Raw genomic sequence first — 18,535 nt, 5'->3', positions numbered from 1 at the left:
GCATTTAATGCATATATACTAACTAAAATAACATATATTTATATCATTTGCACTTGGATTCTATTTAGCTACCAAAAATCATTGTGAATTGTACATAGAATTTTGATTTTTAAAAAAATTGAAAACAATTTTTCATTTGTTATAAAACCCAAATAAGTAAACACAATACAACCAATATGTTATCTCATTCTTGAGTTGTTATGCATCCAAATATCACTTATTATTCACAACATTGGTTTTTTATTTTCTAAATCACCTCGTGTAAAATAAGATCATTAATAATATTAATTCAAAATTTCTTTTTCAAAATTAATTCCAGAGAGAGTGGAGGAACGAGGGCAAGAGCCCTTGCTCCAACCGGTATCATGGGTGGTGTAGAACTGGTCCTGTCGTTTTGTTCTTTGATATGTCGTTTGTTGACTTCTTCTTCTTTTCTTTGCTCTTATCTCTGTCAATCTCTTTGCTACTTTGACACCCCCCCCCCCCACCTCAAGTGGAAGAGGGGCATGTATATTGACCGTGTTCAACTTGGACACAAGTAAAGAGAATTGTTATGCATTCAATGCCTTTGTTAGCAAGTCTGCAATTTGAGAATTGGTCTAAACATGTAGCAACTTGATAAAATCATCCAAGACCTTATCTTTCACAAGGTGACAGTCAATTTCAATATGTTCAGTTCTTTCATGGAAAAACAAGATTAGTAGCTATGTGGAGTTCTACTTGACTATCACAAAACAGAATGGTTGCTTGAGGATGCTTCACTTGAATGTCACTAAGTAGATAAAGAAGCCAAATAATTTCACAAAATGCTACTGCCATAGACCAGTACTCTGCTTCTGCTGAGGATTGAGACATAGTTTGTTGCTTCTTGGATTTCCATGAAATTAGAGAATCTCCAATGAAACCACAAAAGCCAATTACTAATCTTCCAGTGTTAGGGTAGGAAGCCCAATTTGCATCTGCAAAGGCCTTTAGGTGCAGCTTTGATTTTCTTAAGAAGAACAAACCTTGTCCTGGAGTTGCCTTGAGGTATTGCAAAATCTTGTTGGCTGCATTCAAGTGTTCTATGCGCAGCAAAGGTTATATTAGGCCTAGTTATGGTTAGATAAAGAAGCCTTCAAATCTTCTACAACTTGCTTATTGTCACTAGTAATGAGTATTTCATCAACATAGACTAGTAAAGCAATGAAAGAGCTAGAATTTTTCTTGGTAAATATTGAGCAATCAGATTTGGATTATGTGAACCCCAAAAGAATTAAAGTAGTGGAGAATTTTAAAAACCACTATCTTGAAGCTTGCTTTAGTCCATATAAGGACTTAGTAAGTTTACATACTAGCCTGCCCTTGCTATGGAAGCCTGGAGGAAGATCGATGTACACTTCTTCTTTAAATCACCATGCAAAAAAAGCATTGTTGACATCAAGTTGACAAAGGAACTAGCCCTTCACAGCAATAACTACAAGAATACATTTCACAGAAACAAGTTTGGCAACAGGAGAAAAGGTGTTAAGATAATCAAGGCCTTCCTTTTAAGTGAATCCCTTAGCCACTGACCTGGCTTTAAACCTCTCCACTGTACCATTAGACCTATATTTCACCTTATACAACCATTTACAACCAATAGGCCTTTTATTGAGTGGAAGAGGAGTGAGGGTCCAAGTATGGTTAGCTTCAAGGGCAGAAATCTTAGCTGCCATAGCCTCCCTTCACTTGGCATCTTGAGCTACTTGGTGGTAAAACTTGGGTTCCACAATTGAAGAAATCATATTACAAAAATGCAGGTGTTTAAGAGACAATTTATGTGAGGACAGGTAGGAAGATGATGCATAAGAGGTGCTGGAAGGAACCTTAGAAACTTGATTACATTGATATGCCTGCAAATAAGTAGGTGTATGACTAACTCTAGTGGATTTTTGAAGAGGCACAGTAGGAATGATTGGATCAGAGAGGACAATAGGGGTAGGACTTGATTGAGATGGAGGAACAGATGGAACAGTGAAAGTTGAATCTAAAGGAATTGGCATAGAACCAATTAAAATGGATGTGTTAGGGTCAAGGGAAGTGGTGGTAGAAGAAGGAACAACAAAAAGTGTTTCTGCAGAAGGTGTAGAAGAAGAAACATGCTCAGCAAAAAGTGTTTTTGCAGAAATATGCGCATCAGAAATAGTAGTAAGTGGAATGGAGATTGGACAAGAGGAAGACTCAGCAACAAGATCAGTAGCACTAGATAAAGGAAGAGATAAAGGAGGTGACTGCAAGGGTGTTGATGAAGTAGAAAAGGGAAAAATAGATTCATGAAACACAACATCCCTAGAAATAGAAATTCTTCTAGTATGAAGATTAAGCACTTTATAACCTTTTATATCAAAAGGATATCCTAGGAAAACACAAGGGATAACTCTAGAGCCAAACTTCAATCTATGAACAAAAGGAGTTGAAACAAAACATAGACAACCAAAGACCCTAAGATGACTATAATAGGGTTGTTTGTGAAAAAGTAGTTCAAAAGGGGACTTTTGTTTCAACAAAGGAGAAGGAAATCTATTTATAAGATATGTTGTAGTGAGAATGAAATAACCCTAATAGGTTGAAGGGAGATTGGATTGAAGTTTTAGGGCCCTAGCAACATTCAAGAGTTGGTGCTTCCTTTCAACCACAAAATTTTGTTAAGGGATATAAGCACAACTCATTTGATGAATGATGCCATGAGCACTAAAGAATTCAAGTAAAGAAAATTATAGAGCATTATCTAATTTGATTGCCTTAATACCAATGCCAAATTAAGTAAGAATCATATTTTAGAAGGAAATAAGAAGATGTTTGACATCAGATTTGGCTTTCATGAGATAAACCGAAGTAGACCTGGTAGCATCATCAACAATCGTAAGGAAAAACTTATAACCATCATGTGTATTGACAAAATATGGACCCCAAACATCCACATGAATTAGAGAAAAAGATTCAACACACAAATTATTATGAGAAGGAAAAGACAATTTCTTTTGTTTAGCCAAGGGGAAAATAGTACAAACATTAGATAATTTATCAATGAAAGATGGTAATACATCCCTTAAAGGTAACAGTTTATTGAAAGAAGGGTGTCCTAATCTAAAATGCCATATGGTTGACATATCTTTATCCAAAGCAGAAGTTGAAAAAGCTGACTTGAAAGCCTTGTTGGTGGAAAGGTAGGCAGACAGAGAAGGTGCAGTCCCAAAGGTTGATTTCTACAACAAGTACAAACCATTATGGACTTCACCCACTCCAATCGTCCTCCAACAAGAAAGGTCCTGAATGAAACAGAAATGAAAAAAACACAAGACAAAGAAGCAACTTTTGAGTAAGTTGACTAACGGATAAAAGGTTGAAAGAGAATGATGGAACACAAAGAACATGTTCAAGAATTAGAGAAGCTGAGAGTTTAATTGATCCAATGTGGGTGACATGTGTTAATTCACCATTAGACAATTCAACAACACAGTGGAAAACAGTGGTATAAGATTGAAAAAGAGACATGTAACATATAATATGATCACTTGCTCCTGTGTCCATTACCCATGTATCATTACCAAAAGCAGTTCTATTTACAAGTTTAATAGAGAATATGGAATGCTTGAGATTACTTGCCAATGGAGTGGATTGAGATGTTGAAGCTTGATTGAAAGAGACATTGTTGGCCATAGCAATGGCACTATTCTGAGCATCATTGCCTCCAATCATAGCAAGCAGATTCTGCATTGCTCAAGTGTGAAAGGGAAAGACTTTTCTTGCTTTGTGGAGATTGGAGCAGATTCTTGAGTAGACTCAAGAGTGGACACTTGATTGGCCCTTGACTTAGTCTTGTATCCAAGAGGATATCCATGTATTTTGTAACATTTCTCATCAGTGTGACCAAGTAATCCACAATGGCTGCAAGTAGGCCTCTCATTTCCTTTCTTGGAATTCTTGGGTTCAAGAGTCACTGATTTTGCTGCAAGAGTTGTGGATTCAACAAAAGGGTCATTGTTGCTGCCTTGTCCAACTGATCTTTGCCTTTCCTCTTGAATTAATAAGGAGTACACCTTGTCAATTGGTGGAATAGGATCCATCAGTAGAATCTGACCTCGAAGACCACAATGTCAATAGAATAGGATCCATCAGTACAAATTTAGGGGAAATACAATTGATGATCCAAGAGACCACAATGTCATTGCATCGTGCCCAGCTTTGCACAAGAAGAGGAATTTTCTCCATTGCTAAAGTCGAAGAAATAGAACCATCAATCAACCAAAACTTGTTCTTGATTTTGAGGGCTCTTTCCATTGATTGTGCCCATGTAAGATAATTTTCTCCTCCAATGAGTGGTTGAGACATGAGAATTGCACCCAGACTTTCAACGTGGTGAAGGAAAAATGGATGTGACTCATCAATGGTGATACTAGTAGATGCTTAATCAGTGGAAGCCATTGATGAAGCTTCGAAGAAGAAAACCTAGCCTTTGAAAGAGGGAAAAATGAATTCTTGTCAAAGAAAGAGGAAGAAAAATCTAAGCAGAATCAAAGAATTGCTCTGGTACCATATTGAAAATCGGAGAAAATTCTAGAAGAAAAAATTGTATTGATGATGTATATTCAATACAAGCTCCTATGCTACTATATATATATATATATATATGAAAATAGAGGAAGATTAGAGGAGAAACTAACTAACCAACTTTCCCTCCAATAATAACAAACTAACTAACACGCGTGCTAATTACATGCTTAACATTTATACAGAAAAGCTAAGCTACTTGTCGTTTACACCATGTGTTATTCCTTTGCAAGTCCTGTCGTTTTGTTCTTTGATCTGTCGTTTGTTGACTTCTACTTATTTTCTTTGCTCTTATCTTTGTCAATCTCTTTGCTAATTTGATGATGTACAAAAAGCCACTTGACCTTCTTGACAGTCAAGTTACCTGTTTCAATGATTTAAAAATAATGTGACATAATAAGCCTGATTGGTATTCTAAACTGCCATATAATTGGCTGTAGTAGATTTCTCCAACACGGTTTGCAAAGTTAGGTAGAAATTTTCAAATTATCTGTACCACATTTTGTATTCTACTTTATATTCCGTTAATCACAATTTGTCATGTATTTATTTTTTTCTATTTTAAACTTTGACTATTTTATAAAGAAAGTTACACAAATATATAGCAAGTTGTGATTGATGAAATATAAAGTAAAATACAAAAAATGAAGTAAAACACAAAAAATGGTATAGAGGATTTGTATTTCAATTGCACTTTTTTTATATTTATCTTTTATGTGAAATAAATGACTCAAAATATAAGTTAATCCAAACACATTATATGTTTAGTTTATTCATTTTTCTTTTCTTTTTTTTCTTTTTCTTCTTTGGCTTATTTGTACATTTTCCGTTTGCTAAAATCACAGGGTTTTTTTTTTTTTTTTTTTTTTTCACTTTTAACTTTACTTTTTACTAACTTATATTTTAAGTTAAATAAGTCAGTGAAAATTTAAAAATGTTGTTATAGTACCGCTTATGTTCAAAGGCTTACTTTCTTAGAAAGATAAATCGGGGGAAAAAAAAAGCTGAATCTAAAATGAGGTTTTTTCAAAAGTTGTAACAAAGAGAAAATAAATATATCTATAATCTATAAATATGTATGTGCAATATCTTGGAAATCTCTCGTACCAAAAATAAATGGTGAGGGGTCGTCTTCACGTAGTGACACTTCCTTGGTCTGCCTTTGGCCATATGTTTCCCTTCTTTCAACTCTCCCTTGCCCTAGCCAAAGCAGGAGTTCATGTTTCCTTTGTGTCAACCCCAAGAAACATCCAAAGACTTCCCAAAGTTCCCCCTAATTTTGCAACTCTAATAGATTTGGTGGAGTTTCCATTACTTACACTAGACAATGAGATCTTGCCTGAAGGGGCCGAGGCCACTGTGGATATTTCACTAGACAATGTTGAGCACTTAATTTAAGATTGCATATGATCTCCTGCAAATTCCATTCAAGCAATTCATCGGAAATCAATTGCCAGATTGGATTATTGTAGACTTTTGTGCTCATTGGGCTGTTGATATTGCACAAGAGTATAATGTCAAGATGCTTCGGGCATAAGTGACGCTGCAAGGATTTCAAAGGTCCTGTGTGCATGTAATGCATTGGCTATTCGTAGTTGCAAGGAGATTGAAGGTGAGTACTTGAATTTACACGAGAAACAGATGGGAAAGCCGGTGTTTTCAGTGGGTTTGCTCCCTCGGCCTCATGAAAGAACTGAAACATCAAAAACCAATGATGGGTCATGGAGGAAGATCTTTGAATGGCTTAATAAACAAGTTCCTAAGTCATTTGTGTTTGTAGTGTTTGGCAGTGAGTGCAAGCTTAGTAAGGAACAAGTTCATGAGATTGCTTATGGGCTAGAGCTTTCTCTAGTGCCATTTTTATGGGCACTAAGAAGCCCCTTTTGGGGAACTGATGAAGGTGATATTTTGCCTTTTGGTTTTAGCAATCGAATATCTGATAGAGGAATGGTGTGTTTTGGTTGGGCTCCTCAGATGGAAATTTTGGCACACCCAGCGATTAGGGGGTCATTGTTTCATTCTGGGTGGGGATCTGTGATTGAGATATTGCAATTTGGTCATTCTCTTATTGTGTTGCCACTTGTTTATGATCAGTCTCTGAATGCAAGTCTTTTGGTAGATAAGGATTTGGCTGTGGAAGTTGAGAGAGGCAAAGATGGATCCTTTGATAGGGATGGCATTGCCAAGGCTCTGAGATTGGCCATGGTGTCAGAGGAAGGAAAGACATTCAGAGTTCGTGCAAGGAAGGCCGCTGCTATATTTGGAGATGAGAATCTACATCAGCAATACTACATTGGTCGGTTTGTTGAGTATTTGAAAAATGGGGAATAAAACAGCAGTGATTGTCGACATTCATGGTAATAAGGCTTTGGTTTTTTCATAGGAGCCAGCAGCATCCTTTTAGACTTTTTTTTTTCTTTTTTTTTTTTTGGGAGAGAGAAAGCATCCTTTTAGACCTTAATTAAGAATAATTGTCTTAAATTTATGTTGGTACTTTCTAGTAAAGCTAATCGCATCTATTTTCAATTTCTTCAAAAATCAAGAAAAATGCTTTCAAAAATCAAGTAAAGCTAATCGCATCTAGGTAGAATGACTAATATATATATCTATATATATATAATAATAGGTGAATCTGAGAAAAACTCAAATTAGATTTCTAAATTAGAGTTTGAATTTTACGCCATGTGTCCTAAATTATTTATTCTTAAAGAGTTTTATTTTTTAATTTTAGAATCAAATGTGGGACCACGTTATAAATATTTATCTAAGTGTGTTATTAAATACAAAAACCAAAGAGTCTAAAGTAAATAAATCGCAAAAAAAAAAAAAAAAAAATTACTTCACAATAATAAATAAATAAATAACATGGACAATTTACATTTTATACCTAATAATATTTTTACAAAATTTTTTAAAGTATTAACAAAATATAAAAATGACTATCATTAGTATTTAAATTATATATATATAAATTATATTATACATCTTATTGTATATCTTTAAGTGTATTCATGTATATGCATGGGATTACAAGCTAGTATATATTACTCCCTCCGTCCCAGTTTATTTGTCCTTTATTGCATTTTGAGATATCTCAAAATATTGTCCTGTTTCTAAAAATAAAAGTTATTAATTTACTAATATTCCTATTATACCCCTACTTTATTTTCAAAACTATTTGAAAAGAAAACTAACAATTTGTTTTTTTTTTTTTTTTTTTTTAAATCAATCTAATTGGGACACCTTTTTAGTTGCCTCATTAAGAATAACTCTTTTAAAAAAAAATTGATAAATTTATTTAAGAGTAATTTTGTAAACTTATACATTTTTATAAGGTAGACAAGACAATAAACGATATTCCCTTAAAAAGTTTGACTTTTCAAACAGGACAAACAAATTGGAATAGAGGGAGTAATAGACAAAATTTAGAGAAAGTTCAATTGGAATTTGAAATCAGAATGCAATTTTGTGCTATGTATCTAAATTTATGTGGGAATCACACCATAATTGTTCACTTAAATTTGTGCCATAAGTCACTTATGGTTTTTAATATTTGTGCCAAATGAGTTAATGAATGCAAAAGACGAAAAATCTAATATTAATGAACTACAGAATATAAATTATAAAAAAATAAAAAATAAAAAAAACCGACTACATACTCAATAAAAATTACCACATGCTCTATCTTATTAAAATTAGGAAAAAAAAAAATGATCATAAGTAGTACTAAATTTAGGTATGAATTTTAATATGTAACTAATTACGTTTACTTTTTTAAAAAAAATTGACTAATTATTTATATTCTTATGATAAAAATTGTATTTAATTTTAAATATTTTTATACGTATACATTAATGCATGTGTTACATGCTATTTTTTTTAATTATTTATAAAAAAATAATTAAAAAAATAGAATGTAACACATGTAAAGTATGTTTTGTCAAAGGATTTACCAATTTTATATAACATATGTCTCAAACAAGTTTCATATATATCCTAACACAACATTAGATACTAATTAGAAGAGTAAGTTGTTAATATAAAATATATAGTTGGACGCATACCAATTGGTTTAAACTTCCTGATAAGTAGTGTTCCTATATATTATATTAAAGGCCCCATCTCTTTCTTTTCATAACATTATCATGTAATTACTTTTATCATTATCTCTCAAAAAGAAAATGGCTAGCTAAAATGAACAAACAAAGCAACATGATTGCAAATGAATATCGACCCACCATGTAACGGATGTTTATCTGTCTGTTCTTCATGTTGTTTGGTATATCTGACATGACAATGTTTTGAGCATTCACAGTTCAGTAGATAATATAAGTCAACTCAATGGATTATGATTAAAGCATTACTTTCCGTGCCTAAAATGACTTCCTAGAAATATCTATCGGCACGCGGGATCTAAATCTAATAATAGAAAGCTCAAATTTACCGACTAGTTGTCTTCCTCACTTCCAATGAGAATTGAGAAATGCCTGATGGAGATAGATGATTTGTTAGCAGTTATTCGAGAGTTAGGCCTCATATCTCGAAAATTTCTTATCATACTTTTTCTAGATAATGTAATAATGTTGCACAAGCATTAGAAGGATCTGCAATGGAGATATTCTTTTTCATTGTACAGTACCGATTTTTCATTCATATATAATAGATCTCTATCCCTTTTGATTCCAGAAACAAAAAATTTATATAATAATAATGTAGGGCGGAGCCAAGATTTAAAATAAGGGGAATAATCACCTGGCTAGCTGAAGATAAAAATAGTGCATATATAAACTATATGGATGAAACAAGAGTTAATAGTCATTAGAATCTATTTGAAACTAACAACAAAATTTTTACTGTTAAGTGAAATTCTTTTAGTTTTTATTTCCACCCCATTTATGGTCAATAAAATAAAAGTAAGGGTCACAGCTTTGGATAATTCACCTTTTTTTACCTTCTTTTTAATGCTAAACTCATACCATCCCATTTTATTATTATTTTTAGTTAAGTAGATAATAGGGAGAGGGGAGGTAAGATTTGAACTACAAACATAGCTTATCATAATAGATCTCATTACCATTAAACTATTACTTGAATCTCACAATTCACTTTGAAAATTTAGTTCAATGGATAGACTCCTACATATTAATGTTGAAGACTTAAAATAATTATTGACCAATCTCACGTGTTACGAATTAAACAACACTTGTTATATATCAATAACTAGTCTAAAAATAACAAATATGAAAGCAATACTCAAGCTTTTGTAACGAAATGAAAAACTAAAGGATAAAATCTTCAACCAAAAAGGCATACTAGGAATCTAGTGCTGTAAAAAAATAATTGAAGAAAAATTGTTACAACAATTTTTTTTTATAAAACCTTTATATAGCTGGACTTTTTATTGCAAACTCTGTAAATGTTCCATTAGCTATAGCCTTCTTATAGTAGTAGCCCTACAACGTCCTTTGGAATCTTCCTCACCAAATTTCCTCCACAAATTCTTTGTCTGCATGAACCAAAACCTCCGACACTCTAAAAAACCTTTTTGAATATTTTGCAATTGTGAGCCTCATTTGAAAGAAATCTTTCTATTAATCTCTCATACACTCACGTACACTTTGGGATCGCAATTTGCAATCGATGAGTGGGTAAACATCTAAGATTTTTGGAGTCTGATTCAATATAGAAAGGCACAAGGTACCTCTTAATAGCTTAGACTATGGTAGTCTATTCTCCTAAAAAAATATTGTGCAAAGGCAGGTTTATATAAGTGCACACTAGGGTTTGAGAAAAAACAACACTAAAGTTCGGTCAAACAACACTAGGTAGATAAAACCCTACTATCTCGGGTTGATTTAATGTTTCGCTTGGGTGAGATTCACTTTTGTTTTAGTGAAGTTCTTCATAATTCAATTCTTCAAACATTTTTGAGGTCCTTGTGTCAGTTGACAATTACAATGAATGAAATGCACCAAAAAAACACAATTATTATAATACAACCTTATCATGCATGTCATAATCCAACACTAAAATCCTAACACACTTCTCAAAAGGAGTATTTAGAGCTGGGGGGATTTTTATCCCGAATTGAAACTCTCTTTCTCATTTGAGGGGGGGGGGGGGGGGGGGGAGGAGTTGTTAGCTAGCTAGAATGAAGATTAAAGGAAAATTAAGTTGAAATAGATATTTGGGATTGAATAGACAAGAGTTCAATTATATATTTTCTTGCCCTTTTCATCTTTTTATGTCAAAACAAAACGAATATACAAACAAATATCCTCAACTTAGATACTCTAATAATGAAATTGATGAGAAAAGGGACAGGGAATTTTCCTTTGAGTGTTGATCTTTAAAATTCCAAGCGAATAATCATCACCATCTCTGCATAAATGAATCATTATCCTAGAGAACCAAAGGGTATGTAAGCTAATAGATACAGCTTTTTGACAACAGACACAATTTATGGCAATGTGTACTCAGACTGAACATACTATATATGGGCATGCTATGTTTGGGTTTAGTGTAGCCCAATACAACTAATATACGTACAACTATAATACTCCTAGTCCTAGGGGTCTAGGGAGTGTTGCCCTCAACTCCTTCTTTGCTTACATAACCATCTTGACGTTTGAGCTTACGTCTTAAAGCCATTGCTGTTTTTCATCCACAGGAGGCAAAAGAAAAAGAATAAAGAAGCAATGGAGAAAGAATAATGATTCCATGTGAAACCTAATTAATTATGGACTATGCACTTAGAAAATAGAACGTGATACTTTAGTTTAGAGAAAGTTTAATTAGATTTTGAAATTAGAATCCAATTTTGCATCATATGTCGAAATTTATGTGAAAATTACATTATAATTATCTACTTAAGTTTGTGTCATATGTCCACTTAAGTTTTTTAATCTTTATGCTAAGTGAGTTAATAACTAAAAAATATTAAGAATCTAATATTAATAAACTATAAAATTAATAATAATAAATAAATAAATAACTAATCACATATATTCAATAAAAATCACTACACAACAAAGATCACCACACATTCTATCTTATTAAAAATTATTAAAAAAAATTATCATAAATAGTATTAAATTTAGGTAAGAATTTTAATATGTGACTAATTACATTTACATTTTTAAAAAAAATAATTTGACTAATTATTTATATTTTTATGATAAAAATAGTGTTTAATTTTAAACATATTCATACGTATGCATGTCTTAAATGCTATTTTTTAAAATAATTTCACTAATTATTTATATTTTTATAATAAAAATTATGTTTAATTTTAAATACATCTATGTATTTGCATGGCTTATGATGATGCTAAAAAATCACCAGTGATCGTGCCCCCGAGTGATTCCCACAGATCCCCTCGTGGACTTCTCTCATGACGTAGTCTGTCTCCTCGGGTCCCAAACACCTTAGGTATGGGTGGGAGAAACCTCTTTTGTATAGGACTTCTTTTATCAGAACAAAACGCAATGCATGGACCTTTAATTTTCTAGCAACGTCCTTCTCGTCTGGTAGCATGCCATCCCTTAGGTAGGAGACTAATGGTGTGGTCCAGTTGTTTTCGCTACCAATCTCCTACACACTAGTTACTTCATCTATGAGTGGAGAATTTTGAACGAATGATAGTACCTAATCAGGGACGAGCATGTATTCTGCTGAGGCGGCCTTTGCTAGGCGGTCGGCACACTCGTTCTCTTCCCTCGGGATTTGGACGAATTTGATTTTGAGACCGTCGATTCGACCTTTCACCTCCTCAAGGTACTTCTTCATTCTTCCATTCTTGCATTCATAATCACCATTAACCTGACTGGTGACGACCTAGGAGTTGCAGTATATGACCATGTTCTCAGCTCCTGCCGCTCTTGCGAGGTCCAATCCTGCTACTAAAGCCTCGTATTTTGCTTCATTGTTGGTCGTAGGAAAGTCCAGGCGGACCATGCACTCGATCTTATCTCCTTTCGGGGTGCAGAGTACCACACCGGTGCCTCCAGCTTGCCTGTTTGATGATCTGTCTGTATGGATGCTCCACTGTGAAACTACTTCTACCCCCTTGCCTTCCATGAGTGTGAATTCGGTGATGAAGTCAGCTACCACCTGCCCCTTGATAGCAGTACACGGACGGTATCGTATATCAAATTCGCTCAGCTCAACTACCCACAATGCCATCCATCCTGCAGCTTCGGGACTACTCATGGCTCTTCTCAAAGGCTTATCTGTCAAGAAAACAATAGTATAGGCTTGGAAATATGGCTTGAGTTTCCATGCCATGGTCACTAACGCGAACGCTAGCTTCTCCATTGGAGGATACCTTTCTTCTGCTACTTGAAACCCTCGGCTTGTAAAGTAAACTAGTTTTTGCAACCCGTCTTCTTCTCTTATCAAAGCTGCGCTGACCGCAGCTTGCGAGACGTCTAAGCCCAGGTAGAGTTCTTCCCCCGGTTTGGATGGATTGATTAAGGGAGGAGCCGAGAGATACAACTTAAGATTCTCGAACACCTATTGGCATTCATCTGTCCATTCAAACGATTTCTTCTATACGTGGAAGAAAGGTAGGCATTTATTTGTCGCCCTTGTGATGAACCTATTCAATGCTGCTATCTTGCCGTTTAGGCTCTGCACCTCGTTTACCATCTTCGGTAGGGCTAAATCCATTATAGCTCATACTTTCTCTAGGTTCACTTCGATTCCCCCTTTGGGATACCATGAATCCCAAGAATTTCCCCGCTATAACCCCGAATACACATTTGTTTGGATTTAACTTCATGTTGTATGTCCGAAGAGTGTTGAAGGTCTCTTGGAGGTCATTCAAGTGTTCGTCTTCTTGTAAGCTTTTCACCAGCATGTCATCTACATAAACTTCAACATTCCTCCCGATTTGTCGTGTAAACATCTTGCTCAGTAATCTTTGGTACGTCGCCCTGCGTTCTTGAGCTTAAATGGTATCACTTTGTAGTAGAAGAGCCCTTGGCTTGTAACAAAGGAAGTCTTTTCTTGGTTCTAAAAAACGCGTCCATGAAGCTCAGTAGTTGGTGTCTCGTGGTCGAGTCTACCGAGGTATCTATTTGTGGAAGGGGGTAACTGTCCTTGGGGCTGGCTCTGTTGAGGGCCGTGAAGTCTACATACATCCTCCACTCTCCATTGGCCTTTTTGACTATAACCACGTTTGCCAACCACTCTAGGTAGTATACTTCCCGAATGAAATCTGTTCTAACAACTTCCGAACCTCCTCCACTATCGCTTTGTCTCGCTCTTAAGCAAACATTCGCTTCGTCTGTCGAATGGGAGAGGATGAGGGCAACACGTTCAATCTGTGAACTATGACTGAAAAGTCAATCCCTGGCATGTCCTCTTGACTCCAAGCGAACACATCCTGATTCTCTTTTAGAAACGTCGTGAGCTTGTGAGGAATTGACTGACTCGCCAATGTACCTACCCTAGTCATTCGCTCAGGCCTGGAATCGTCGAGTGTTACTTCCTCCAGTTCTTCCACAGGTTCTGCCATTCGTCGTTCTTCTATGCACATGGTTTACTGGTGGTCATCCATTTCTAGCATCGCAACGTAGCATTCACACACTGCTACCTGATCGCCTCTCACTTATCCTACCCCGTACTCAGTGGGGAACTTGATCATCAAATGGCAGGTTGATGCTATAGCCTTCCATGAATTCAAAGTAGGGTGCCCCAGTATGGTATTGTATGCGGACGAGCAATCAACGACCAGGAAGGTTTCGTTCCCCGTGATCTGCTAAGGGTAATCTCTGACTGTCACTGGTAGGGTGACCACACCTAATGGGTACAACCGTGTTCCTCCAAATCCTACAAGCAGGGTAGTCACCTACCCGTATATTGACTACGAGTGAATCATCATGTGGGTGGTGGAGTCGTCGGGCATCTTCCTCTATGAACCCAATGACGAGATTATCAACTCATGCCATCTTCGGGGCATACCCTGTTAGTTGAATATTTTGCACCATCCGTAGGTACACCTTTTGTGCCTTCTTAGAGGAACTAGAAATGCTGCCCCCTATGATCATCCTTATATCTCTCATGGGTGGCCTGGGTCACTCATTCTCTCTTCAGACTGGTGCACCTGGGTTTTGCTTCATTCCTTCCTTGCCTACGAATTTCTACAGCTTTCCTTGACGAATGAGGGCTTCTATTTGTTGCTTCAAGTCATAGTAATCAGATGTATTGTGGTCGTGGTCTCGGTGGAAACAATAATACCTATCCCTGGGCCTCTTGCTGGGATCGCCCTTCAATTTGCTAGGGAAAGTTAATGCTCATTCATCTTTGACCTGCATCAAGACCTGATCAATCGGGGTATTCAAAGGGGTGAAGTTTGTAAACCTCCCCGTCGAGGGCCTGGATCGTCGATCCTCTCTCTTATCTCTTGCTCTAGCCATCTTCCTACCCTTATCCTGCCAGGCTTCCTCCTGCCTCTCTCTCTTCTTGGGTTTTTCTTCGCGTGCCAATAGCGCATCTTCAGCATTCATGTACTTGGTGGCCCAGTAAAGCACATCTGACATGGTTTTCAGGTCATTCTTGTATAAGGAGAATAAAAATTTACCTTTTCGTAATCCGTTCATGAAGGTTGCTACGAGGATCTTGTCGTCGGTTTCGCCGATCGAGAGTGCTTCCTTATTAAAACGAGTTATGTAGGACCTCAGCGTCTCATCCTCCCACTGCTTAATATTCATCAGGCATGCAGTAGACTTCTTATACCTGTGTCCCCTGATAAAGTGCGATGCGAACTGGGCGCTCAACTCTTTGAAGGAACTAATGGAGTTGGGCGTCAGCCTGCTGAACCATATCCTTGTAGGGCCCCTCAGCGTGGTGGGGAAGGCCCTACACATAATCTCATCTGATATCCCCTGAAGGTGCATCAGGGTCTTGAAAGACTCTAAGTGATCCAGCGGGTCCTTGTTTCCGTCGTAATTTTTCACTTGCGGCATACGAAACTTTGGAGGAAAGGGAAAAGAGTTGACGTCCATGGTGAATGGTGAATCTGTTCTATGGACTAGATTGTCGAGATCACTAGAAACTCTTCCCTTAAACGCGTTCATCATGCATTCCATCCGTTCTTTCATCATCTGCATCTCCTCGACGATATGGGGTGGGGCCGTATTAGTAATGGGTGGACGACTCATGTCTTGTCTATCCGGTCTACTCGGGGCGTTATTACCCTCCAACCCCTCTTGGTTCCTCCGGTCAACACTGGTACCTTCTTGATCTTCCTCTTAGGTTCCCATCGTCGTGTTCTTCTATCGCAGTTGTTCCTCTAGGGTTTGGTTTTGTCTGGTGAAGCATTCTACTACTGTTGTGAGGGTTTGGACCTATCTCTCCATGGCAGTAGGTCATGGCTCGTCTCCCTGAATGTTATTGGTGGTTGCCATTGAGCGAGTAAGTACCATGCAACTCTTTTTTTGGGAAGTGTTTGTATGGCTTACAAGTCACTGTTTTCCCCACAGACGGCGTCAACTGATGATGCCGAAAAATCACCAGTGAGCCACACAGTCCTCGCACACTCGAAGCAAGACCTGCACAACAAAAAAAGGAAACCTAGCAAAGAGCACCGGTGTGGCGCTGGCCAAATACCCTCCGAAGGTCAAGTTAGGACTATTCTCACAACTCTAGAGTGCTAGAGAGGGGTAAATTATGCATACCTGTTTTGTGAGCGTCTTTGGGTTTTTATAGTAGTGTAGAATCAGACTCCTATGCTTGCATAACAAGTCTTTTCCATATAGGGAAGATTCTCATTAATGGGCGTATTTTCCATAATCCTCTTTGTGTTAGAATTCTATTCATGATGGGATTCTGCAAGCTAGGGTTAATCATGAGAAGTAAGTCGTTTCCATTTAAGATTCCTTGGAGACCACATAATGACCAAATTAGCGCCACGTGGCCTATTGGTCTGTCCACCCCAGCCCAATCATACCGGATCCGTCCACTTACCTTGATCTGTTAGGCCCTTACAAATGGACCCGTCATCCATAACTCTAATCCGTCATCTTCACTATTCTTCCTCTTGAGGTTACATGCTAGTCTATATATATAATAATAGGTGAAGCTGAAAGAAACTCAAATTAGAATTCTAAATTAGAGTTCTAATTTTGTGTCATGTGTCAACAAATTGTGCCATCATAATTATCTTTCCAATTGTTCAATTAGAATCTGAAATTGAAGTTCAATTTTGCTCCATTTCGTTAAATGTATGTGGGTCATTCTCATTAAAACCACTTCCATGTATTGGGTTAAGTGAGTTACTGTGCTAATTAAGTTTTTTCTTGATCTTTTTGTCAAACGTGAAAACCAAATAGGCTATTTTTATACCCCATGAAATCACAAATTTCACAAGAGACAGGGGGAGGGAGAGAGTCGTAAGGCACAAGGTAGTATATCCTGTACTCGGCATATATGCCAGGTACCTCACAAAGAGGTGGGCCCTACAATCCATTTGGCTAAATGTATGTCAGCCATTCCCATTAAACCACTTCTATTTATCAGGTCAAGTGAGTTACTGTGCTAATTAAGTTTTTTCTTGATCTTGCTGTCAAACATGAAAACCAAAGAGGCTATTTTTATACCCGATGAAATCATTGATTTCACAAGAGACAGAGGGAGGGAGAGAGCTGTAAGGCACGAGGCAGTATATCCTGTACCTGGCATATATGCCGGTTACAGGATATACAAAATCGTAAGGCACTATGAAGGAGATATTGAGGACCACCACCATGTCAGACCATCTCCCACCTTCAACCTAACCTCTTGCCACCAATATATACTGCTTAAACCACTACTGATACAGGTATCTTTAAACAATAAAAATTGGTATCAAATATGATTTAGGTTTTGTTATTTTGGGTTGATTTTTATTAATTTAGGTATTTGGGTTATAATTAAGGTTGAATGATGAAGAAAGAAAGGGCATGATCAAAGACGTTTGAAACCCATTTAGCATAGGGTTGACAGCCATTGAAGGTATTGCCGAGAAACAAGGAATTTTCTTTGCTTAAATGTGGTTTGGTTGTCATCCCACTACAACAAAATGTATTTTCAATGACGAAAAATTTTTTCACTAAAAGTCCAATTTTTCGTCGCTAAGGACCTTTAGTGACGAAATTGGACTTTTAGCAATGAAACTCATTTCGTCACTGAAACCCTGTCACTAAAAGTCCTAGTGACGAAAAATTTCATCACTAAAAGACCAACTTGATTTAAAAATAAAAAATAAAAAATAAAAAAATAAAAACTCTTAGCAACGAAAACATTTCGTCGCTAAATGTTTTTCTCACTAAAAACACCATTCAATGACGAAATTATTTCATCACTAAAAACACTTTAGTTTATTAAATCATATTTAGTGACAAATAATTTCGTCACTAAAACTATTTTTGGGTACATATAGTGACGAAAAAGTTTGTCACTAAAACAATTTTTAAGAAAATCCAAGCACATATAGTGATGAAACTTTTCATCACTAAAACCATTTCTTACAAAATTTTGCTACATTTAGTGACGAAATATTTCCTCACTAAAACAATTTTTTGTTGCTATATTTGTGACCAAAAAATTCGTCGCTAAAACTTATTTTCTATTTTTATTTTTTTCATGGCTTTGATATTAACCTGTAACCTGTTATTACATTATTAAAACCTCACATTTGAATAATGCATTTATTTCAACAACACATTTATAAAAAAAAAAAAAAAAAAAAAAAAAAAAAAAAAAATCCATACATTCCACAAGTAAAAAATAAAACAAGTATCCAATTCAAACTCCTTCCATACAATAATTGTTTGCAACATATACAATAACTCAAGACATTTTATAACAATACAAAAAGTGTAGCATAATATAATTAGAACTAACAGAAGATGTCCTTATATGTCTTCAAGTAATGCCAAAAGTAAATCTCTTAAAAGCCACCAATAAGAAATCTACACAA

General features: G+C 36.0%; 2 protein-coding genes and 1 pseudogene across 2 annotated transcripts; 1 reads left to right on the top strand and 2 right to left on the bottom strand.

Moving 5' to 3' along the window:
- Positions 1–681: 681 nt before the first annotated feature.
- LOC115985466 lies at positions 682–4,088 on the bottom strand. Its single transcript, XM_031108407.1, has 5 exons — positions 3,819–4,088; positions 3,355–3,732; positions 3,033–3,227; positions 1,865–2,252; positions 682–1,049 (listed from the first exon to the last, which is right to left on the bottom strand). The coding sequence occupies exons 1-5, from the start codon at positions 4,086–4,088 to the stop codon at positions 682–684; spliced, it is 1,599 nt and encodes a 532-aa protein (XP_030964267.1).
- Positions 4,089–5,688: 1,600 nt separating this feature from the next.
- LOC115985464 lies at positions 5,689–6,903 on the top strand (annotated as a pseudogene).
- Positions 6,904–14,870: 7,967 nt separating this feature from the next.
- Positions 14,871–15,737, bottom strand: LOC115985463. Its single transcript, XM_031108406.1, has one exon. It carries the CDS (start codon positions 15,735–15,737, stop codon positions 14,871–14,873), a length of 867 nt encoding a protein of 288 aa, XP_030964266.1.
- Between the last annotated feature and the right edge of the window lie 2,798 nt (positions 15,738–18,535).

This window comes from Quercus lobata, chromosome 4, assembly GCF_001633185.2.
Source record: "Quercus lobata isolate SW786 chromosome 4, ValleyOak3.0 Primary Assembly, whole genome shotgun sequence".
In the NCBI taxonomy this organism is placed as follows: domain Eukaryota; kingdom Viridiplantae; phylum Streptophyta; class Magnoliopsida; order Fagales; family Fagaceae; genus Quercus; species Quercus lobata.
Note: the sequence above shows the minus strand (reverse complement) of the source record. Positions and strands in the feature narration are given on the sequence as shown.

Coding starts and splice junctions, on each gene's coding strand:
- LOC115985466 (XM_031108407.1), bottom strand. CDS start 4,088: ATGGATCCTATTCCACCAATTGACAAGGTGTACTCCTTATTAATTCAA. Junction 3,733..3,818: donor CTAAGTCAAGGGCCAATCAA/GTGTCCACTCTT, acceptor TGAGCAATGCAG/AATCTGCTTGCTATGATTGG. Junction 3,228..3,354: donor TCTCTTTCAACCTTTTATCC/GTTAGTCAACTT, acceptor TACTTGTTGTAG/AAATCAACCTTTGGGACTGC.
- LOC115985463 (XM_031108406.1), bottom strand. CDS start 15,737: ATGAGTCGTCCACCCATTACTAATACGGCCCCACCCCATATCGTCGAG.